General features: G+C 37.4%; 1 protein-coding gene across 1 annotated transcript; it reads right to left on the bottom strand.

The window, feature by feature from the left end:
- Positions 1-3,117: 3,117 nt before the first annotated feature.
- Positions 3,118-17,224, bottom strand: pcsk1 (proprotein convertase subtilisin/kexin type 1). Its single transcript, XM_056732005.1, has 14 exons — positions 16,862-17,224; positions 15,946-16,050; positions 15,580-15,705; positions 12,328-12,474; positions 11,552-11,628; positions 9,971-10,059; positions 9,583-9,755; positions 8,951-9,163; positions 8,659-8,759; positions 8,327-8,560; positions 6,750-6,907; positions 6,542-6,675; positions 6,291-6,452; positions 3,118-5,761 (listed from the first exon to the last, which is right to left on the bottom strand). The coding sequence occupies exons 1-14, from the start codon at positions 17,033-17,035 to the stop codon at positions 5,357-5,359; spliced, it is 2,298 nt and encodes a 765-aa protein (XP_056587983.1). The 5' UTR covers positions 17,036-17,224; the 3' UTR covers positions 3,118-5,356.
- Positions 17,225-25,764: the final 8,540 nt, after the last annotated feature.

The raw sequence follows: 25,764 nt of genomic DNA, 5'->3' as shown, positions 1-25,764 counted from the left end.
ACAGTACATTTAATGCAAGTTAAAAACATAAATAATAAAAACAAACTTTTATGTTGTTACCTTTCTTCTGTTTTTGAATTACCTAGGCAGGAATTAGTCTATCACATTTAAACACACATATAAAAGATCAGCAACGAGCACCTGGAACATTTATATATACATATAAATAAACATTTATAAATTATTTACTATAAGTGTATACACTGTTTTACAATCTAAAAAAATTTGTAAACAGTTTTGTTTGGCATACATTTTTTTATCAAGACCTTGCTTTCTTTGCATCTATTCAAACATGGTTTGATAAATATATCAAACTGTATGTGTATGTATGTTTTAGGATCATATTCCAAATTAAAACCTTAGGGCACAATTGTACAAATAATAGAATTAATAGTATTAGATATCCAGGCGTTTATCCACACATACTTTATCCAGGTGTTTATCCATAAATACGTTATCAAAGAGTGGTATTTACAGAAGAGTTGGGTTTTAAGTAGTTTTTTGAATGTTGTGAGAGATGTGGTTGACCGGACAGATGTACTATCCAGACACTAAGTAAAGAAAATCCTTTCTAAGGCCCTGTTCACATTTGACTTATTTTTTTAAGCTGCTAGTGTTTTACATTATAATACTATGGAGTATGGAGACTCCTGATCGCTTTTCTGAATTCAAGTGCCAAAGTCTTTTTCTACAGATCAGAGCATTTTGAGGTTGAAAAAAAAAACTCCCTACATCAAGCAACTTTTTCACAGTTTAACAATGACAGACACCTGTCGTTTCCCTAACAACATGCGTGGAACGTGATTAGTTAAGAAGGCTCTAACTCGAAATAATTAATTGGCGGCCAAAACGCCCGTTGGAACATAGTTTTGTACAAGTGTAAGTTTAACTTTCACTTTCAATAATTCTGTACAGCTAGTATTGCTAGTTCCCTAATAAAACCCATCCGCTGTACATGAATTGAATGATGGGGTTATGAAAGTTAATAACCTATTTGTCAGGTGAACCCAAAATTTGACCTCTACATGTAACCTGGCCATTCAGTGAGTAGTGAACAGACACTCGGTTAGTTTACATTTGTTTAAATGATCATTTGTTGAGTCACAATTTAGTATAGGTAAGAATTAAATAAATAAAAAAGATAATAATCCATTGACAAAGTTACCACAAAAAAATGAATATTTAGAAAACACTGAAAACAAACGAACAAAAATGATTTCATATATAATCATTATGGCATTGGTCCTCATAGAAAGATTATAATCTACAAAAACGGTATATGCATACCGAATAATGTCAGCATTTAGAAGAACAGAAGGCCTGTAAGGTTCAGGTACGAACTAATCCATAAATCCAATTTAAATGTAATTATAATATTCTGGTCCCCATATGATTCAGGTTCTCTAAACCTCCTTTAGTGTACATCTTTGTTTTACCATCTGGTGAAAAGCTGTAAGTATGAAAAGCAATTGCGCGCCAATTTTCAACAAGACAGTTTTTAGAATATAATTTTGTCGGAGGCATAAAAGGGTAAATTAAGTGTAAAATGTGGGGCAATTTCCAAAAAATACGAAATAGTGACAGTGATGCTTTGCTTGCCTTAGCAAGAAAGTAAAACAAGGATTGTAAAATGTTTCTTTAAAGCCAGTTGTTAAGTTCTCTTACCATCTTCAGTATCAATCAATAGACCACATATGATAAGAGAATGCACATTTGAAGCCCTTAAAGTCCATATACTGTCTGTGGAGCCACATAGTCTTGCAAAATCATTCATAGTACATATGTATAATTTAAACACGTATCACGGTCCCCTCAGGTAGGATGGAATTAGCACAGGGAATATTGTGATGACTGCAGCAAAATGCAAAATACTCTTTTTATGATTTGCTGTGAACGAGAGAAAGAGAGAGAGAATCCTTTCATTTTCTCACTTTGAATACTGAACAGTTTTCTGTTCCCTTTGCGGTTTCTTTTTTATCATCTGCCTGCTAAAAATCTGGTTCTTTGGCACTTGCCCAAGCAGCCAGATTTGGAAGAACCCGGGCAGATTAAACTCTGGAAGAACAGTTGATAAAAGTGAGGAATACAGAAAATGAACGATTAAACAAAGAGATGGTAAAAGACATGAATGGTGAAGTTATATTGTGTGGGATCCTTTTCTCGATGGATTCCCAAAACATTTGTTAAATGTTGAACAATAATTCATAGTGTTTGATTTAAATATTTGAGATTATTGATGTTATATTTATTTAAAACAGACATTGAATTTCTACCATCCTAAAATAGTAGCAGGCATCCTTCATTGAACCTTTACCCTTAATCTGGCAATACTTATATTTTAGTGCTACTGCATTGTTTTTTAAGATGATGGTCACAAGATGGCGCTACATGTCTTTAAGAGAATGACATCAAGGCCTAATCCAAATTTACCATCATCTTTATTTAAATCTAAGTGTTTGATTCTGTAATAAATGTTTTAATGACTGTAATTAACCATAGAACCGGTTGGGTTGTAACTTGTTCTCTGAATATTACTTGATTTTATTTGATTGGGTTATTGCATCCTCTTGAGTCAAGATAATGTTCGGTCATGCATGAGAAAACAGCAACCAAAGCTCTCATAAGACATTAGATTTTTGCATTATTAATGAAACGTAACAGGAAATAAAATGCTCTGTGTGTCCAACATGCATGTTTAAATCAACATACCTTAAGCAGTCATGACTCATGGTTTGTTAATATGGTAATTGATACCTGGTAATACAGACAGTACATATACAACATTGTGTTTGCTTGCAAAGTTACGATTCCGTTTATTACAGTCATGTAATATCAATACAATAAACTAGTTCAGCTTTTGGTAACAATTTTGGACAGAAGCGTCAATCAGGAACACTGACTACATTAAAGAATGATGTAAATCGGTTATTAAAGTTAGTTGAATTGTCACTTTAACACATTCTATTGGCTGGCACACAGTCACAGGGCCAATCATTTAAATATACAATCCATAATTTATGAACGCTTGAATTTCTCTTTGAAGCTATACAAATAAAACAAATCTTTTTGTCCGGGAAATGACAGATTCTATATATCTTTATAAACAAAACTGGAATATGATTTTTCAACTTTAATTTAATAATGCTTGAATTATGAAAGGTCTCAAAGAGAATGGAGCTTGTTTACAATGCAAATCACAGACAGTCCCTTTCAGAGCATCATCACAACAGCTGCGTGTTTATTGGAAATCTGAGACATTTCAGGTTAAAGGTACAACAACACAATAAGAGACAGGTAGGAAATGTGATTTGGTTTTTATGAGGTAAATGCTGCTATAATATATTCGATTTCTATATAGATATTACCTGTTTATTCTCATAAACGACTATGTATTCTTAGAAAAATAAACATTTATCTTTGTTTTATGAATCTTTGAGCATACAAAATCAGTTGATACATAGACATTGTTTGGGGTGCACGATTCACTCGTGTTTTCTAAAGCACTATTTGTGAGATAACTGTATTTAGATCATTTCTAAAGCGCATAAATCTGGAGAGAGCTGCAGAGAGGTACATGGTAAAAAGTTGTGCAAATAAAGGGCAGAGAAATTCAAGATCCACAGGTGTGTGTTGCATTGTATTGTGGAGTTAAGTGAACGGGAATGCTCTAAACATCTAAACGCTGTAAGCCTGAGTGTGATGTATAAACACTCAGCACTAGAACCAGGTATTAAATCCTCAAAGGAAAAACAGGGATTCCCAGCCATTTTTTTGTCTACTAAATCTCATCTCTGTTTCTCGAATAGATCCTTTTCTGATGGGTTAAGCACATCTCATGGCTGGAATACACTACAAGACATGAAAACATGAGCAGAATGTTTGAAAGTTTCAGATAGAAACACACAAACTGATCAAATCTGTAGACTGGCACAGACTTTCTACAACAAGTCTAGACTGAAAGCTGGGCAAAATCTGAGAAAAAGTCTTGTAGTGTATTTTAGCCTTAAGGCTTTTTTTACCAAGATTTTATTAGTATCAGTACACAACACCCATAGCTGACCATTATTTAGGTTGCATACAGCAGCGATCTTCTGTGCCCACTGTACTTTCATGGCAGAAACTAAATCATTTTTCTTCAAAACATTTAAATAGCTAAACATTTGTCTCCTTTTTTAATAATCAGAGGAAAATGCTCTATTTAGTTTTTATTGTAGGCCTTCTGTTTTTTTTTAGATAAGGTGCACTTTGTAATTTTTTTTTAAGGTGCACTTTGTAATTTTTTATGTCTTTTTTGCTGCCACATAACTGTGAATGTGGCTTCAACTTTAAAGGAGTAATTCACATCAAAATTTGCCCCCATTGACTTTCCATAGTAATTTTTATTCCTACTATGGAAAGCCAATGGGACATTTTTTTTACATTGTTAATTTAATTTCATAACCTTCTGTAGTTCCATTTTTCAACCGTTTGGTTCAATAAAAACCTGGTTGGGAAGCCCTGCTGTAGGAAAACTAACATATTCTTTGTAAATTCTGTTTATAACCTCAAGCAACCGATAATCAATGAATATTTAAATTCACAAACTACAGATTGATTTGAGAGAGATGTTACGGTCTCAAAAACAATATACAATCACTTATAACAGAATATATCTCATAATGTAAACGTTTTGATAGCATGCAACAGTTTGTGGCAGTGAAGGCGTCATACGAAAAAGTCAAGACAGGTTTGAAAGGCCGGGATTGGTCTTATGATTAGTCATGTGACAATGATACAGGTTGGCATACCTGCGGAGCTATGATTTTTTAAGTAACCTGGTTCAAAACTGAGGGCCAAATACAGCTGGCTGTTCACCACATATACAAACACTCACACGGACAGACACGGGTCTTAGAATGCTTATAGTCAATAACTACATGTGCAGATAAGAACAAGCTTGTCTGGAAGAGAACCAAACTCTACTCTCCTCACACACTCTTGTTTACCGTCTGACCAGTTAACAACCTTTCTTCATCCCGCTGAAAAGACCAGTAAATTTCTGATGCCTATACGCTCTGGTCAGTTTCATGACCGCCAGACTGTTTAACCAAAGAAACAGATCCGCTTAACCAGCTAAAACGTTTCAGAAGCGTTACTGACATACACAGATTGTTTAGTCTAAACAGAAATAACCAGCATGAACATACAAACCAGCAAGAACATGCAAATGGACTAGCTTAACAACAAAAACAACATGCTGGATTTTTCCGGTAAACAGCAGTTCTAGAAATTTCCACTGGTCTTTTCAGCAAGGATGCATTCAGTCCCCCCACCCAAAATGCCTCTTTACCCTCCTCCTTCTCCCCTTCCACCCATCTTACTGCTGGTCATCTCCAAGCATATCAAAGAGGGCTTGCAGCAGCCGGTCATCTCTGTGCCTGTATGGCTGGACTTTATAGAAGTTGTCGCTGTAGTCACTGAACAAGCCGCTGTCAGAACCTCTGTACCGGTTCAGTTGATCCAGGGCCTGGTACAGCTTCTGCGGAGGGATCCTTTCATGTTGCACGACCTTGGGAGAAGCAGCCAACATGTGAGGAGGGATCACAGGGCTCTGCCTGTTGAAGGCCGACTGGAGGAGGCGAAGGAGCGCCATATTGGCATTGGAGAGGCCAGGGCCCTCAGATGGATATTCTGCGGGAAGGTTAGGGGAAGGGATCGGAGGAAAGTAGTCTGACGCCAATGGATTTGGATTTTCAGGTTTTTGGGCTGGAGTGGGAACCTCCTGCAGAGAAGAAAGATATATGAAATTGAACGGATGAGACAGTGCTAAAACAAGATCTTTCATGTAAAGGTCAAGGGGTGTAAATATGTGCTTCGGTTTAATTATAATTTTTAACTACGATAAAAGAAGTGATATATTCAAGGGCTGTTTAACACTTAATCCCATCCTAAATAAAAGGTTTTGTTAACATAATTATATTCTTTATATTAGTGGACTACGCATATTTATTTTGTATTAACAAACACATACATGTATAAATAAATGTATATTTTTGAAATATTTGCATGTATATAATATTTAAATATCGTTTAAATTATAAAATATAAACATTGATTCAATTTATATTTTTCCTAAACATATACGTCTATTTGTGTTTTTATAAATACAAAATGAATATGCACATTACGTAGACATACGGTATATAATGTAAGCACAAACATTTATTCTGGATGCGATCGTTTAACAGCCAATGGCGTCATGGAATAAAAAATTGTATATTGCCCAAATGCGTCTGTTCCCGCATTCTGACCTTTATCATGTCTTCCAAGGGCTCCAAACCCCTGCGATCATTCTGCACTGCGTTGTACGGCGCGTACACTCTTGTCTTCTTCCCGTGTTCTGGCTTCTCAGATGTGCCATGCAAAATCAACTTCCAGCTGAGAATCTGACCTTCGTTCTCAAGCCGGCCTGACTGTAGATTGCGGAGAAATCGTGATTTGATTACCAGGTGTTCTGTGTATATTTATTTATTTACAGAGCTCGCTGAATGCTTGCATTTACCATATCTGTGATCTTCAGGGTCCAAGTGCCGGTGGGATTCTCTCCCCAGCTGTGCACGGACATAAAGGCCCAGTTGCGGAAACCGTTGGATGATGTGTCCCGCTCTCGCTCAGCCAGCAGGACTGTGGTGGTGCCTAATAGAACAAACATGTTAATGTTATTTTCTTACGTGCGTTTGTGTTTATGAGTGTGTGTGTATATGTGTTACCTGATGGAGATGTGAGCGTGATGTGAAGGTCTCCTCTCCGTGTGTACTCGATGCTGACCTCTACCTGCACGTGTTCCAGAGACACGATGGAGTTCGCCTGTCCTGCGCAGGCCTTGGTTGGAATCTCGATGGCAATTTCCCCTGCAGCCTTTAATGGTCTGTAAATCAGTAATATGGGAATGATGAGGTTAGTAAATGCATGTATGCACATTACCATGCAAATACAGTTATCCTGTAGCTCAACTGGTAGAGCGTAACATTGGTAATGGGCTGTTCACAGCTTCAGTTCCAAGGAACTCAAATAGAATGCGAGTTCAAATGCGGCAGTTTATAAATAATTCAAATAGTAAAATGATGCATGGTCACATAACAATAAACTGAGATGACAGATTGTCATGTCATGAGAAAAGTTTATTTTGCATATTTGCATAAATCAAGCGGATTGCATTGTGTAAAAAAATTATCTGTTAAGTTTCAGGCAAAACTACACATTGAATGCGATTTACAAGGACAGTTCGCCCCGGAATAAATATGTCGGGATTATTTATTCACCCTCATATCATGTATAACCTGTATATGACTCTTTCTTCTATGGAACACAAAAGAAGATATTTTGAGAAATGTCTCAGTGTTTTGTGTCCGTAAAATAATAGTCATTGGGATCTAATGTTGTTTGATCTTCAAAATACAGTATATTCTTTTGTGTTCTTCAGAAGAAAGTCATACAGGTTTGGAGAGACATCAGAGTGAATAAATGATGAAAGAACTTCTTGGGTGAATTATCCCTTTAATTTGCCTTAGATAAAAATGTATCATGGTGGCATACTTTGGAGCTTATCAAAGTGATTCTGGCACCCTGTGCCGAAATGCAGGAGGCGTATGAAGTTTAATCCTTGAAGATTATATTGAAAGGCACAACCAGTGCATCAAACAAGAGCTATCTTGTTAATGCACAACAAATGCTTAAAAAGATGAACAGATTGACCTTTCAACATATGATTCGTCCCTCCTCCTCTATCCATCTGTCACTCTCTCACCAGTGATTAACACTTTAGATAAGATATAATAAATGCTGTACTTAAAAAAATGTCACGGTTGCTTTTCCTATGGGTGAGTGGTGTGTTCGATAAATGACGAATGTGACATTTGCAGTATGACATCCGGCTATCTGGAAAATCAGTTTCAGGGCAATGAAACATCTGTCCAGGTGCTCGAGTCAGCAAAGCCGTGTTTGCGCACGAAAGCTTCGCAATCTCTAGACTCAATGACGCAAATGTGATGGAAAAACACACGCAGGAGCTTTGCAGTTGAAATGGATGTCAGTTCATTTAGATATTCCTAAAATAAACCATCCTATTAAATCCTTCCGTTTCATCTACAAAAGCAGAAAAAGCAATAGGGCATAAATGGACACACAAGCCCAAATTAACATGGCTAATAATAAATCTCCATAGCTGTGGCAGGAGATGAGGGTGGTTTTGGCATCCATGTGTTGATGGATATCAATTTTTTTTAGCTACAAAAACTGAATTTAAAAGTTATCAAAGTTGAATAATCGCAACACAAGCCAGTCTTACCTCGGTTGGAATGTCTCATCTCTGACGATGCACTGCTTCTTTTCCGGAACGTGCTTCCAGACTTTGGGATCGGCCAGATCCACCAGGGCTTTGGCGTTTAGTAGACCGAACCCGAAACGACTGTTGACCATCAATCCAGCTCCGTTTCTTTTCCAGCCTGGGTTGTTGGCCAGGGGGTCGAACTCAGACGTCCAGACCACCAAGTGCTGCAGGTCTCGCCAGGTCAGATCAGGGCTGGAGTGGAGCAGCATTTATTATGTATTTTAATGATTTAAAACTTGAAGAAACTAATGCAATACATAGAACTGATGAAATGCATAAAAATGACATACTTTTGCTCTAAAGCAAGGGCAAATATCCCAGCAGCCAGTGGGGCGGATGCAGATGTGCCAGTGTGCGTTTCTGTGCATTCGTTGTGCAAATCCGCACTAGTCTGCAGAATTTAAAAATTCATTAAACAAGAAATATGAAAAATACTAGACAAAAGCAGACCTAATGGACAATCTGTCTAATTTTGAACTAGTACTGATTTCTAAATACACTGTAAGAATCTGTCAAGGAATTAAAATCTAAATAGTTAAATCATAAGAGCAAGAATGAACAAATCAGGTTCAAGAGACGCACTATTCTCTGGTCGGTGTAGTCTCCGCTGCTGTAGGCCGTGGCCAGCGTAGAGGAGCATTTTTCAGCGTACCACGGGGAGAGACCCTGCTGGGAGGCACTGCTGATAGAGATGGTGTAGATGCTGTCTGTGTATCCGTCACAATCACAGTTGTCGCCCTGACGCCCACCATTACCAGACGCCCACACGAAAATAGACCCTTTCCCGCCACGCCCCTAGAGTAGAAGCAATAGATGTTGATAATGGGTTTGTGTTAATGGGTACATCACCACACTAAGCACAATGCATTAGCTTCAGTTTCTGTCCTGATTTAACTGCCTCCAGAAACAAACCCTGTAACATCTGTAAATCTAAAAAATATATAAAAAAACCTAAGTACATATGATTTAATGGTTTCTTTAAATCCTAATATATTTCATTGTTTTGCTAAAAATTTAAAACAATTTTTATCTTTGATGTTGCCTAAATCAGACAGTTTTTTAAAGATCAAGGTTATATTTTGCTGAATATTTTGACCTTAGTCAAAATAAATGTAAAAAAAAAACATAAAAATGACTTCAACTGGGTTTTCAAATGCAGGGTCACATTTACGGAAAATCTTTTTCCAGGAAGTTTTTAGAACCACATTTCTCACCTTCTGAATGCCGTAATCAAATGCTTTCTGTGCCAGGCGACCGGGTCCTTCTACGGTCTTCCCGTCATCATTAGGACCCCAGCTGGCGCTGTAGATGTCCACGTGGTCGGGGTTAAAGCCTATAGAACTAGCTTCAATGGCATCCGTCACGATTCCATCCAGCATTCGAATCCCTGCAGATGACAACCATAGAGGCTTAATGCAAAGCTAAGAACTTAAACACCATAATCGAGAGCTAAAGACATTCTTTCAATAAGATCACATGCAACCCTTCCTACCTCAACACTGCTACATTCAAACTCCCAGTGCAACAAGTGAATTTAAGATGCTATCTTAAACAAACAATACACGACACAAAGAGAACAAACAGAGCTTGACAAACACACACCTCCCACTTTTGAATTGTAGGCCACACCGACTCCACATTTGTTGTTGTCCGCTTGCATGGCGATCTCGCCAGCGCATCTGGTGCCATGTCTGCAACAGAGGACAGGGTCACAATTCAACATCTTTTCTAATAAATAACGTAAATGAAATATATACTGTATATAAACAAGTTACACACTGAAATTGAATGCATAGGGTTAGGGGTTTGTTCAGTCTAGTGATATTTGTCTTGCCTGCCATCAAAGCTGGGTAACTGTTGGATAACATTACAGCTTTTGGAGGGAGTAATTTGCAAAAAATTATAATTGTGCTTGATCTTTCAAATGGTTAATAAGCGAGTATGAGCCTCTATAATAACCATCTTCTGATGCATTCTACGTTTCACAGGCAATTATAGCAAAGCACCTTGTATGCAGATGGTACACGAATATGATGATATGGGCGGGCAAGAGGATGAGCGAGCTTGCTTCTGTCTATTCAAGTGTGTGTGTGCATAATTATGAGCGTTTGTTTGTGTGTGTACTAAAGCATTTGAGCTTGCACAGTATGAGTCATAGCCCAAGAGATTGACAGAACTAGAGAAGAATCACAGAAAGAGAAAGAACGTTTTCTGTTTGATTTCATGTTTACACATATTTTAAGATATTTCTTCATTTTTATCTTAAAGGAATAAGAGTTTAAACATTATTCCCTTTCCCTACTGTCTATTTCCCAAACCCATACAACATTTATCCTCTGTGAAACACAAAATGTAAATTTAGACTTTAGGAAAAAAACTAAGAGCACCATAAAACGTGTTATATTCCACTTTGATCACACTTGTATGTTGCTTTCATTGACTACCATAGTAGGGAAAATCATAAAGGTAGTCAAAAGTGCCGCAAAACTGTTTGCTTTCCTACATTCTTCAAAATATCTTCTTTTGTGTCAAAGAAATGTATAAAGCAATTTTTCTACTATGGTTGTCAATGGTGTCCAAGAACTGTTTGGTTACAAGCATTCTTCCAAATGATTTTCGACGTGTTCATCAGATTTATACAGATTTAGAACAACTAGACGGTGAGTAAAACGAAGACAGAATTTATATTTTTGGGTGAACTGTTCCTTTCAATGATGACAGAATTGACATTTTGCTGCACCGTCCTTTCATTTTGGACCGCACAGATTCCGATCCTCTTACATTAGACAGCGCGAGTGATGTGTGTAGTAGAGAAATGGATTACACAAGTTCCTGATGCTGAGCAGAAGTTTTAATTCAGACCTGCTGACCTATCATATCTTCTTTTAAAGCAGCTCAATGACAGCGGAAAGTGCCGCTAATCTGGTCTAATTCTGCCAAGAAGGATTGAGTATGATGTTAATTAAATCCCAAAATCCCTTTGGTCAAGAAGGAACAACAGTTTGTAACATTCTTGAGCGAGTTATCACTGTCCTTATCGCTAATTTTCTGATTATCATGATCGAAAGGCTGCAAAAAAATATGTATTTTTCACATACGACTCAGTGGCTCTAACCCCACGATCCCTTGAGGTTTTCTGTTCCTTCATCTAGAGATTATGAGTCATAGAATTCATTCACTCACTTATTCTCGTTGGTGGAGTCGTATCTGGGGAACGGGTCAGGATCGTTGTCGTTGAAATCGTAGCTGGCAGCAGGATCCTACAGAAGACCGAATAAGAGAGTTTGTTCAATGCAATGTGACATCATTGCATGTGTTATCCATTGCATATTGCACACCATACTTTTTCAAAACAGAAATACATACTGTGCCGTATGCAGAAAGCAGTACTCTATTGTTATATTCCAAACATGACCCAAATAACTAAATTAGTTTTTCCTCCGAGAAGCAGAATCATTACTGAGAGGATGAGCTCCATCTGTGTTATTGCACAATCTCTTTGCTTCTGTGTGTGTGTGTGTCTGTACAAACCGTTCTAAGCTGTCTTTGTGACTCAAGCCAGCATCACACACATAAGGGTTTCCACTTGACGTAAAAGACAAAGTGTGTAGTGTGTAAACAAGTCAACATCAGAGTGCCTGCTCATGCTATAACACACTAAATCCAAGTAGTAGACAGATGTTTGAAATTATCCTGCGATTTACGTGCCATCTTTGTTACAAAATAAATGCGGTCTTATTATATAAATGGCATGAAGAAAAGCTACCAACAGTTCTTTTCCGGTTATTTATAATCTCGATACTGACGCTACATCACATGGTTTAGCTCTAGTCTCGGTAGGTGTCACTATAGATTATCCATCTACATTGGGGAAGTAGGGTTAGGTGTTGGCATGGCAACAAAAGCACAGAGTTTTATGAACCGTGGTTGAGTAGGTGTTGCCGTGACGACGAACTTACGTAGTTGGGGTAAATGTCGGTGTGGTTCCACTCCAAGCCGTCGTCGAGGACCGTGATGACCACACCTTTGCCGGTGATGCCCTTCTTCCAGACTGGGATCACGTGCAGGTCCAGTTTGGGGAGGGAAGGAGACGTCCGTGTGTCTTGCTGGAAGGATGATGGGAAACATGAAAGAGAGAGAGTATTATGAGTATATGTGATATATTTATGAGTACCATTCAGCGCACAAGAATACTCTCAGCCTCTTAATGAACACAAAAGCCTCATTGTATGAAACAACACTGACCCCTTACAACAAAAGCTTTTTGCTTGAAAATGAGAGCCAGCGATGTAATCTCCGGTGCTGACCTTTTCATTTGTGGAGACTATTTTCAGACCTTTTTATACCAGAAGGGGATGTCTTTTTATACAGACAGGTAATTAAATGTCAAAGCCGGCATGGGGGTTGAGAAATACAGTGTTTCTCAGAGCAGCTATATTATAGATTGAGAACTGTGAAATATGTTAGTTTCATCAGATTCGTCTGTGCAAGCGTTTTTACTGTATCTCAAGATTAGAGCAGTCAAAAGTTTTTACAAGTTTAAATTTGTAGTGCTTTGGCATGTTGAAATCAAATGTGGTGTCCAGTTGTTGACAGCGCCAACTATTGGTAAAAAATAGCTGATAACCTGATCTTAAAGGGAAATTTCAGGCAAGAAACAAAATTTCCACATGTTTTACTCACCCTAAAGGCATCGTAACTGAATATGACTTTCTTCTTGAAGAAAAATGCATTTGAAGTTATATTACCACGTATCATTTTACTTCCACGCAGTTGACTGGGAGTGAATGGGGGCAATTTTTTGAAGCTCCAAAAATTGAATCTATCGATCAAAGAACGGCTTGACACAGCTCGGTGGTCTTAACAAATGTCTTCTCAACCGAATCGATGCGTTTTTTTAAGAGAAATATCCATATTGACAGCATTATTAACGACAATGTCTAGCTTTTGTTATATCCCTTTAAATGGATGGTTCAACCAAAAATTATAATTCTGTCAAAATTTATTCATTTTAATCCATGTATGACCTTCTTTCTACAGCAGAATACAACAAAAATATTTTGAAGAATGTTGTTGACTTGCATTGGTTTTGTGTCTATACAACAGAAATGATTGGGTAACGCCATAGTTTTTACCACCATTTTGGTTAACAATATTTTAAAAATGTCTTCTTTGTGAAAATAAGGCAACCCTTATTAACTGCTTGCTGGTCAAACAAGTAAAGGTTAAGTTCATATCCTTAAACAACTGACCCTAATATCACTGTTATTCTGATGCTCTTGTTAAAATATGTCTGCAGCCAACCAGGTCTATTTTAAATAAAAAAACAGAATGTCCATGCAGAAACAGAGAGAAAAGGGGAGACAAAGAGGTCTACGATCTGCTCACGATTTACAGACACTGCAGTACCACCACCATGAAGCATGACTCATAGTTGAGGTCTCATTCTTGAAGGGGGGGCCAAGAGATCACCCACCATACATGTGCGCTACGTGACACAAGAGCTCTAAACCTCAGACCAGACATCCACATCGCTAAAATATCACCTTCATAGTGCATAGCACCTCTAATTGAGTCGTGTTGTTATACTTTGTGCCTCAGATATTGGCAGGTGCATAAACCTTCATCTTGGGATCATTACCTCTGAAGAAATGTAATCAAACACAGTTATATGTTTAAAAACGCTCGGTGTCGCACACAGACAATACGAATAACCCCACAAAGCTACATTGTCCACTGCTTTATTGAATTATCTGGCAATTCTCAAGCGAAATATGATCCTTTCTTCTTCTTCCATACAAAAATCTCCACTTTCAACTACTAAGATGTCATTTATATTTGTTTAACACTCCCCTTTATTGCATCATCACTCAAACAAACCAATTAAATGAATTGTGTACCAAAACTGCCTCTGAAGCATCCTTGCTTGTAAGAAGCTTGCATTTCACCAAGCTTGGTAAAAAAAATTAAGATGGCGGACAAAACAAAAGATGATTTCAAATATTGAATTCACAAATGTATGGATTTATAAATATCATAAACATATTACATACACTGGCCTATACAGGCAGCAGACTCCTCGCTAGCTCACTGTAACAGTTTGAAGGATTTTGGTAAATCGCATCGCTATTAAAGTCTCTGCAGAGATAGCAGTGAGACTGAACCAGGCGGCCGAGTTGATTCCGAATCAATGGAGAAACTGATAGTTGCTAATGAGCCAAATTTAGTGACATGGAAAAGCCGGAGAATGATTTTTGTAAGCAATAAGGTTGTGCTCGTTGAACTTAAATTACAACTTAAGACATTTGGATGCAAAGAAAATCTAATAAAAGCTCACTGCTGGTTTATGCAAAACCTAAATTGTGATCTAGAATGAAATGCTTGTCCAAATATTAATCCATCAGCCGGAAATGCAAATGGAGATTTTCAATTTATTATACAAACCATGAGCTGTGATTCGTATGAAAGCCAACTGAATCCAACCCATCTGTGACTGCACGAAAGCCATTTTCTGGCATTAAAGCTTGGCTTTCATAAAATAAACCCATCAATCTATTGTGTTCCAGTAAATTGGTGCTAATGTGCGATTGGCCCTTGTGCAATTTGGGATTAGGTTGGCCTCTCTTTTACAATCACATATTTTGGGATCTAAAAGCTAAAAACTTCAGGTTTTTCGTACAGCGCAAACTCAGCGGAAATACTGATACAGTAATGAAGATCCATGGACAGGATTTTTACAACACTTACAAAGATTTGGTTGACAATAATTCCACCCTTTGAGGTAATAAATATTGTAGCTATATCAACCAATAGAGCACAACAAAACACACATAAAAAATAATTTTCATTTAAAATATATACATCCTTATAGTCAAACCCACCCATTTGGTTAATGGTGTACGCTTTTATAAAAAATGCCACAAGTGTGGGTTCTACTGAGATTCACCAATCAAAAAAGATGTTGTCACCGTGGTAATGCATCACAGCAAAGACTGCCCACTTTCAGAAAGCACTCCCAAACCACTTATTGATTTTTATGTACTGGACTATTTTGCAATAAACTCAATATATGATATTTTAAACTTAAAACCACTGATCTATAGTCTATTTTACATTGTACGCAATAGTTAGTTCAATGCATCATGAAATATGCAGGAGGGATCTTACAGAGTCAAACTCAAAAAAGAGATTGTTTAGACATTGAGACTTACCAGGTACCACTGCTGGTTCCACATGGGGTCATCGAATAGTTTGTCCACCGAGCAGTCCTTACATTCTGCCTCCAGCGGAGCACGCTTGGCCCTCCGCTTCTCATACTGCTGTTCGGCCCACGACACCTACAGACCACATCACACGTGCCCATTCAGAAGCTTATTTTAACACAGTGACCAATAATAATGAAGGTTTACTCTATGCATATATTTTGTATACTGTTTTGACCAAATTAACTAATACCGGGCTGATATTAAAATCTTTCTTTTTAAAACAGATATCATACAGAGATTATAAATCAACAAACATTATTACCAGAAATAAATGATGCCATAACTACATTCAAAATTATTGAAATTGAATACCCTGTCATCCTCTGAAAGACGTTTGGTGATGTGTTCTGCACTTCTTTTCGTCCTGCTAGGGTGATTGTGTCGATTGAATAAATAATGGTTTTCCAAAGCCCCGATCTTCAAACAAATGAAAGTGAGAGAGAGAGAGAGAGAGAGATGACTTAAGCGAAAGAGTCATATTTCTAGCTAAATTAAGCCTGCATGGTCATAATGACGCAGTCTTTCATATGTCTGGTCTAGTCGGCCCCCAGCTACTTCACAAAAAATTGTTTCTAACAGAATCTATAGCACTATAAAAGCACAGGCCAATGGTGTCCCACTTAGACCTGATAATAATGTATTTTTGTCATATAAATACAAAATAATATTTTAAAGGGATATGCATGTCTAAGGCACAACAGGTGAATTATGTGGGGCTTTCAGAGAGTTTCTGATACATTTTTTATAAATAACAAGAACAAACGTGCTCATTTTTCTAAGATTACACTTTTGAAGGAAAATTAGTAATTTAAGACATTTAGCTGTACAATCTATTTATCTGATAATAGACATTTGGAATAATGAAAAATGAGTAACCTTTTTATTAAAGACATTCATTCACCATTGCCCATCATAACTTTTTGTTTAATGTCAAACAGATGTTCACCCAAACGAATTAAACACAATGGAGGACCTGTCTTTTGTTTACACATTTCTAATCTATTTCTTTTAATTCCAGAGAAAACAGCGCGGATTTGCCTATTTGACAAGCAACAGTATCACCCATTACACAACCACATGAATATGCACCGCACTACGAAATGAGTATACCATCACATCCAACAGTGAAGCCAAATTGTACAACAGAGCGAGATATGTAGAAAACTACTGTTTTACCTTTAGGGGGGAACAATAATTTATAACTCTCTTATAAATGTCAGCAGTATACCTGTCGGACCAATCTGTAGCCCAGTTCGTCGGCGATGGATCTGGCAGCGTTCACTCCTCCGGGAACCTCCACAGCCCATTCGTTCAGATACTGTCTGTCCGCTACTGAGGACACGGGCGCACAGAGAAGAGCAATAACACTGTACAGTAGCATTGGACGACATCTTTCTTCCATTTCAAATCAATTACAACCACTTTAAAACGTGTTCACGATCTGTTCTACCAGTACGCTCGCGAATAAGAAATGAAATCGAAATAACTTAATAAATAAATAGAGAGAATGTATACGCAATTTCAGACAAGCTCCAAACGACTTCTCTTGGATGAAGATTGAATTCTGATGCGCTGGGAGCGAGTAATTGAACGCGCATGGACAGCCACCAATGAGCCAGTGAAAGGGAGGCGATGTTTACACGTCAAATTACGTACAGCTCTGACGTCAATTTCTACCTGGGGTATGATGCTGTGGTCCCGGGGGAGCCGGGAGGAGTGAATTGCGCATAGAAGAGGAGGGGAATTTTTGTCTATAAATAGCCAGGTTGTTTTATCAAGAGGGAGACGACGAGAATGATCACACTCAGAATAAATGATATCGGATAGAAATGAGACGTTGAATAACAAAACAATTTGCTTCGCACGCGTCTATAAAACCCTTTTAATACACTTTGTATTGTATTATCTTGTAGATGACATCAATCTCATTAGTCTATGACACTTAATTTAATAGATACATTATACGTTTTAATGAATAAATTACGTGATATCTGTTCAGAGTCAAATTTTACATTCTTTCCGTCTAGCTCGTGCGTAGCTGGCTGCGTCATCAAATTGACGTTTCAGCACCACATCACTGGACAGCTCCACTTCAGGAGCGTCTACATATTTATTTATTTCTTGTTGAACAACAATTGTAGTCATTCCTAAAAATCTCAAATCTAAAGAGTGGTAATACATATGAACCTTGGAAAAGGTGACTTTTTATATAAACAAGAATTTTGCATATGAAAAATAAATAGAGAAACTTATTATGTATTTATGCATTTGCATTTACATATAGTCATTTAGCAGACACTTATATCCAAAGCAACTTACAAATGAGGTAAAGAATGGAAGCAATTGGAACAACACAAGGACAACAAACATAATAAGTGCAATAAAACCGGTCGCATATATCCCCCATAGGTTTTTTTGGATAGAAGAGTAGAAAAGAAGCTTTGGTGGAACTTATTCAAAGTCACTTACATTTTATTAGTATGTGCATTATCAGGAAATCAAACCAACAACATTTGCGCTGCAAAAGCAATGCTCTACTGAGCTGCAGGAACACTAAAGATGATAAATCAAAACAGGGAAACAGGAAAACATCTTAAATGGTTTATCACAACCTGTTCAAGAGCATAATAGAGCTTTCCTGTATTTCAGTGGTAAGAGCATTGCGTTAACAACGCAAGGTTGTTGGTTTGATCCCAGGGGATTGCATATAACTAAGTATAAATGTATTGGTTAATGCAATGTAAGTACCTTTGGATAAAAGCGTCTGCCAAACGCATAAATGTAAAATGTACATAATAAATTCATACATTCTGTGAATTGCAAGGACAATATCTGAAGCATCAACTGAAATAATGACACAATGTCATGTCTGAATTATGCATGCCCACTATTAAGAAAAGTGTGACGAGATGAGGTCGCAAGCCCTCATGCATAAGCACACATACTTGTTTAGTCAACGGCTCAATGGCCGAGACAGGGCGGTCTATCTCAACACGGTCCACTAAATGAAAATGAGAGCAGTTTTGTGCCAAAACAAGTCCTTTTAATCAAAGAGCAGCCGGAGTCGTACGCTTTGAAAACCCGGGACAGACGCTGCTCTCTTTTGATGTCAGATTGTGCAATTCCATTTGGTTTATGAAGATAAAGTGCTTCCGTCTATGCTTTTTTATTGTTTTTTTTCTGAAAGGAGTGTGTTGTCCAGGTGCATCTCAGTCTGCCATCTGCCCATTTCTGGTAAACCATGGCACTAGCAACACAAAGCTAAATGTCCCATGAAACAAAATATGTAAATATATACCCTCTAAATAAAATCTATAGCAAACATAGCAGTAATTTCTGACATAATAAAAAGTAGAAAATAAGACAATGCAGTTTGAAAATTGTTTGTGAACCAAAATCCATCTTTGCATCTGTTCTCAGACCAGGCCTATCAGATGGACTTGCGAGCAAACAGTCCATTTGCTGAACCAGATGCAGTCATCCACGTCCACCTAGCAACAACTGTTTACATTAGAGATGTTATGGCGTAATGAACATGCTAGAATTTGGACTAGGAAGTAGACGCAGAAGACTAGTGAGGTTTAAAAGCTATACACTTAAAGCATGTTAAACAGAGAATAGAGATTTCACTGTGTGTCATCTCAGTATAGTCAGTTCAGACTATTGGCTATCAGACTATCAACCTTGGCTGACTGCCACTGAGCAAAGCAAAGTCTTAGGAAGTACTCACGCATAAATATTATTTTCACAGGAACAAACAGGGAAATGAAATTATCAAATAGGCAAACATGCATACGCACACTTTCACAAACACTCTTGTGCATGCAAACACAACAAATGTGGAAAAACCAGATCGGTCAATTGAGATCATCCCTCTTCTGAGTGCTACCATCCCATCTAAGCTGCCACTAGAACAGCTGGGAGTCGTCATCAACGTCTAATGGTGTACACGCAGAGTGGGTTAAAACAGTTTACCTGGAGGGGGTTGGGTTAGACAAGAGGAAATGAACAGATTTGATGGAGCAATGGACTCTGTGAATCAGACCAGAGACGTCATGGAGGTAATAAAACTGGGCAGAAAATCAAGAGAAAAAATAATTATATCGATCACATTCATCTTTTAGTGGGAAGGTGTTTAAGTAAATCGACATGAATTAAGACTGAATGGAAAAGATTATTGAGTCTTTGTTTTTCAATCAATTATTTATTTGATATAACTGAACAATGACCTTAAGTATTAGATTTTAGTGCGTAACTTATTCTGTTTTTAAAACTACAGACATAAACGATACCACAAATCTGACTGGCAGACATTAAAATAGACGAAAAATCCTATAGTGTCATATCTAGTGATGACTATATCAAGGACTCAAGATCAAGGTCAGCCTTTCTGACTTAAGCCAGCTAGCACCAAGACAATTTTGGCAGAGAATTTTAAAAATGATTTATGTATAGACAACTACTATCAGGCAAGACTGCATGAAATAGTTAACAGAATAGTATTTCAAGCCAGCAGTTTTCTGAATCAGCTCTCTCTCTCTCTCTCTCTCTCTCTCTATTTCTTTCTTTCTTTCTTACATGCACACACATTATTTCTTATCGCCTAGCCTACTCTTATCCTCAAACTGTGTAATTTGTCAAGGATGTGCAGTTGTCATGGAAACCTTTCTCTCCTTCGCTATCTCTCTTCCTCTACCTTACTGTCAGTTCTCAGTCATATCTGAGGCACAAACATCCGATGAAATTAATTGGATCATATACAACAATGACCAGCATCTAGACTTATCACAAGATGACGACAATGGATATATTCTGCATGACACCATAAGGGAAAATTGCATATACAAACCACGCAAGGGAAAATGTATAGTCCGGCGTTTGGCCAAGCCCTGTCTGGACTTATTTTGTGATGCCATTAAAAATGAATAAGAATTTAAAGGGTTTTATTACGTGCGAATATAGAGGCAGTAGTCCGCAGAGCACCGTAGTCTGATCTCACAATATAAATGCAGCAAATGATCAGCATAGAATATATACTTTAAATTTCACAATTTGTACAGATGTTTAGTAAGGTTTTAATCTTTTCAGTAATGTGAGTGACTATCCTAATACAATATCCTCTCTATTGTTGATACATCTGTGTGGCTGGCCCGTGCTGGTAATTAGGTTTCTGTTTGTAGTGCAGAGCAACAGATAGCTGTCAGCTCTCAAAGGCACATGGCTATCTCCCAAGCATTATTGTTGGGTAGAGCTGCCCATTTTTATTGAAAATAATGACCAAGGGAACCAATTTAAATGGAATATACAGTGTTCCAGTTCATGTATGAAGAGGAAGTACAAAAATGAGAGAAAATGTCATTTTAACGTGTCATTTAAAACCTTCTCAAAAATATGTTGTGAAGAGCTTTGTTTCACACCAAAATAATTTAGCAGCCCAACAATAATTAAAGCTGCTAAAAAATTTAATTTTGTCAGCAAGAGCAAACGTAGCCTTATAAAACAATGTAATAAAAAAATGGAAACGATAGTAATGATTTATGACTTAAGCTTTCGGTCAGAATTCACTGGTAACGTCAGTTTGACTTCATTTGATTTTAACCTACATAAAGAAAATAACTCTGCAAGTAACCTGCAATTTTATCATTCAAACAAAGATGGTGATAGAGAGGTAAAGTTAACAGTTACAGGAGCTGCCACTTGCAGGTCACGTGACCCGCCAACTTCTGCCACTAGCAACAGTACACAGAATAATGGCAATTGAGTTCAATCTTCAGCTGGGTGGCAAGAGCCACTGACGGTTACAGAATAATGGAAGATTTAACAGTTGGGAAGCGATGCTTTGTGCGCATTTAAAGCGCGCAAAATAGGATAAGAACTGTCAGGTGGCAGTTGTCCTGTCAGCAAAGCAGAGCCAGGTAAAGCACTGGCTTTTACGCGTTTCCATTGCTCTCCTAAATACAAATTAAATCTTTTTTAATTCTTGATTTATTCGTATGGATGACGTCTTGTGCGTGAGCAACATTTTTTGTGGATTTTTTTGCGATTTTAAGCACACATTCACTTCACTTAGTGATAGACAACGCAAACAAGCCCATTCTGTAACTGCTGCCGCAGTGCCACTGGCAGGAGTGTCGGGTCACGTGACCTGCCAGTGGCAGCTCTTGCCAGCCTTCTAAGAGATTGAACCTCATCTCCTTTAAGGTTGAGCTTTAATAAAGAGCATTGTAAGGTAATTATGGCTGCATCTGTACATGTTGTAAAAAATGTAACGTTAAGTGGTGCTTGTCCGTAAACACATTCAGTGATTCCCAAACTTGGAGATGACGCAAATCATACGTTATTTTGCTTTTCCATATATGTGAACTCGCTGAATTCTCTTCAACATGCACTTTACTTGGTAAGCAAACGTCTCGTGTTTCCACTTTTCTACGGCAGCTAAAGAAATCAAGAAATCCGCTCAAAAGGCCATAAAGCTGCAGCTGTGGGCGTGTCCACATCACCATCAATCCCAAAATTCACATCGATTTCCGTAGAAATGAGTTAAAATCGCTCACTCACCCGCAGATGAAATTTGCGTTTGTTGACGTTAATACAAACGGATTTTTGAGTATAAGTTCTCTCAAACATGCGCCACTGCCATTACTATGAATGGGGATGAATGCAACGCTCAATATGGCCCGAAAAATGTGATTTTAGTCTAATTTGGTACAGTTTATGTCATCTTTAATTGATCGTAAATATATTTCATTTTGCCATCGATTTTAGAAATAATATCTCCCTGTTCTTTTGCTATGACGTAACGCACGACTTCCTAAACGCAAAATCTATAGAAACACGTTTTCCCACCAGCACGTTGGAAAGTTTACTTTAGGCACGCCATTTAATGAACAAGTGAGTTTTTTATTTTAATCTAAATGTGTTATTCTATACAGAGGTTAATGTGTTTAATGTTTAATATAAATATATGGGAGTGGTGTTTGGGCCTTGCTATTGCATATTGTTGCTAGGGTGTTGTGGATGGTTGCTAGATGGTTAATTACTAGCCAGAAAGTCAAGAGATTTACTTACAATGGTTACAGCATATTTGTCATAAGCAAGCAAGCTGGTTAAATTGAGCTATTTGTAGCATGAAATAAGGGATTAGTTATAGCACAGTTGCATTCAATGTTTGTTTAAATGCCTAACCTTAAGTATGAGCAATGGTAACAGGTATGTGATCAGTTTCTCCTCTCATTGCTTTTCTATATCTAATGTGCTGGCAGAAGGTCACCTGATGTCATAGACCCATTAACCTAAAGCCTGATTGCTCCTGAGATCTGTGACATCGGTGAGCCTGTCGCTTCTCTCAGCGTCATGGGTGACCTTTCAAATAAATGAGAGAGTGACATTCATCCAATTGGAAAACAAAACGGTAAAATTGGGCAAAATTGTACAGAGCCTGTCTTTGAAAAAATTTATGTAGGAAACACCCCTGTAGCATTTAAGGTGCAAATAGAGATTCTGTATTGTGTAACTGCTTTCTGAATAACGGGTATTTTTATTTATTAGGTGTAAATAGGTGAAAAGCAACCAGTGCTTCCCTTTATTAACACGAAGGAACAATGGGAAAAGTTTTAAATTGTCAACTGTAGCTGATACCTGGCAAGAGTATTCTACCTTTGACTGACCTCTTGGGATTTCCTCGGACAGAAAAAGATCATAACCTTTTCTTGCTTTTCACATAAATTGCTTTTATGTTATTGAATTATGACAAGCAGATCAATTTTCCAGTCCTGTAAGTGCAAAATGCATCACCAAATCTCTACGGGAAAACATAGGCTATAAGATCTCATAAGCGATGCTTTTCTTTTAACTCTTAAAACTAAAGTGATTGACTCACACTATAATGAATCTAGAACCTTTTCCTGATAAGATTCGTCCCTGCTGCCACAGCTTTTTATAAGGACCAAAGAGTATACATACAGTATTAAATATTCAAAGTCCATTACACTTTATTGCAATTGTCTTTAATGACCAGGACACATAACCCGGCATAGGTACCCCAGCAAACACAATTGTTATTGAATTTGCATGCATAACTAAAATAACATTATTGCAACATGGTTAATTCCAATAAAAATGTTTTATTGACACTGGCTACATTTGAGTTTGTGTGCAAATGTTTTTAAAGACACTGCAGCACAATAAAAGACTTGTTCATCTCATTGGTTTGAGGAAATCAATGCTCCCAGCCACTAGCTTGAATGCAACAAATGGTTGATTTCATGAACTGGAGGTCAATAGACCCTACACTTGTGCTTTGAGAGCTGAATGAATTAAATTGAGATGATCCAGGGACCATCTTTAAATGATTGGGTCCCTTCAGTCTTATCAGAGGTGTAGGGCTGTTCTCTGTGTACTGATAAAGCACGTACTCATACAAACGGACAGCAAAGCTCTGGCCACTAGAACCTTTGTGCTGTTGAATGTTATCTCTCCCTCGGTGTGTCTGTAATTACCCAAGCGTTTAGAGGTCCCTCCAAACATCACTGCGCCACTCTGAACCATTATTGTGACGTGCCACCAGTATAACAGATATTTCTTGTTATCAACGGGCATTGGTTTCTCCACTTCAGGGTACTCCGTGAAGAATGAGTCACCTTCCTTGGTGCTGATGTGACTGCTGGGAAAGACAGCAGTCACGTGATGTCAAAAAAACGGTGTCAGAAATAACAATATTTTATCAAAACACAACCCGCCCAGGCAAACACATCAGCTATTTAGTTGAATTTATTTGTCTACAAAGCATGTTTTGATATTCTGATATTATTTGAAAAATCTTGTTATTACAGTAATATCTGGCTCCCTCTGGCTTCCAACAAAATGTTTATTATACAAATATAATACAGACTGTCCAGATGTGTCGCTTACTCAGCTATGGAGGTTTATTGTTTCAGATTAATTGAACACTGATGAAAACAGTTATAGGGTCATATTTATGCCCGAATAATTATACATCAATTATACGCACTGAAACAAAATAGAAAAACTATGGAAAGGGCGCCACCTGCTGGAGGTTCCATGAATGTGTCATTGCGTTGCATTTTCAAATCACAATCAATCAATAGTTTCAATAATTAATAAAATTATAAACAACATTTTTTCCAAACAAGTTTAGAATAATTCCCGTTCCCAAAAATAAACCTTTACTATGTCAAGGTTATAAAATAAAGTAAATTAACATGATCTCATAGAGAATTGGAAAATGTGTAATAATTGTGGTAAGCTATTTCTTAATTGTGGTGATTTTGCAGTTTTTTTATGAGATTTTTTTGTCTGAGTGTAGTTGCTATGGTAATTTAAGGGTCAGGTTGAAGCATTAATCTGAGCCAACAGAGGGTGGTGTTGAACAAAACGGCACTAAACAGGACACTTTTCTTTACTTTTGATAATACGATTTTTTTTATTAAGAATTTTGCTTATGTTCTACGTATATTTATTTCCAAAAGTAAATAAGAAAGCATTATACATTATCTCACAATTATTTTATTTAATTGTATTGCATTTAAAATAATAGAATTAGCCTTTATTTAAATCAGGTTCACAAGCGCCACAAGACGGGAATTAGTGCAAACTTCATATAATTTCCCATACATTTCAACACTTTAATTTCATCTTAATATTGGCATCACAACACACAAGACATTGATTAAGAATCTCTTTCCTCTTAATCAACAAGAAAATATAAAAAAATGTTACATTTTGTCAAAGTATTGTGTCACTCGACTCACACCTGTGTGCGTCACACATATCTGGGCGTAAAATGTGACTTAAACGCAGCAATGCGGGCAGAAGAACGACAAAGATTCCTGTTAAATACGTATAAACCCACAGGGCTTGTTTCATGCATTAGGGTGTGTTCATCTTGTGTGTGTCTTGATTAAAAAAGCCACCAGTGCACAATTCTAGCCTTGGAGAGTTCTAGAAGGGTGGGTGTCATTACGCTTCTGCAGAAAATGATGCAGTCTGTTGCACACATTTAAATAGATATAGACCTATTAAAACAACAAAACACTCATCCATGCGTAAGACTAGTCATCGCAGTGATCGCATTCCTTATGATATGCACGAAAGGCGTTTACGAATTCAATC

The sequence above is a fragment of the Triplophysa dalaica genome, chromosome 19, assembly GCF_015846415.1.
Source record: "Triplophysa dalaica isolate WHDGS20190420 chromosome 19, ASM1584641v1, whole genome shotgun sequence".
NCBI lineage: Eukaryota > Metazoa > Chordata > Actinopteri > Cypriniformes > Nemacheilidae > Triplophysa > Triplophysa dalaica.
This window is presented reverse-complemented; position numbering and strand designations above follow the sequence as displayed.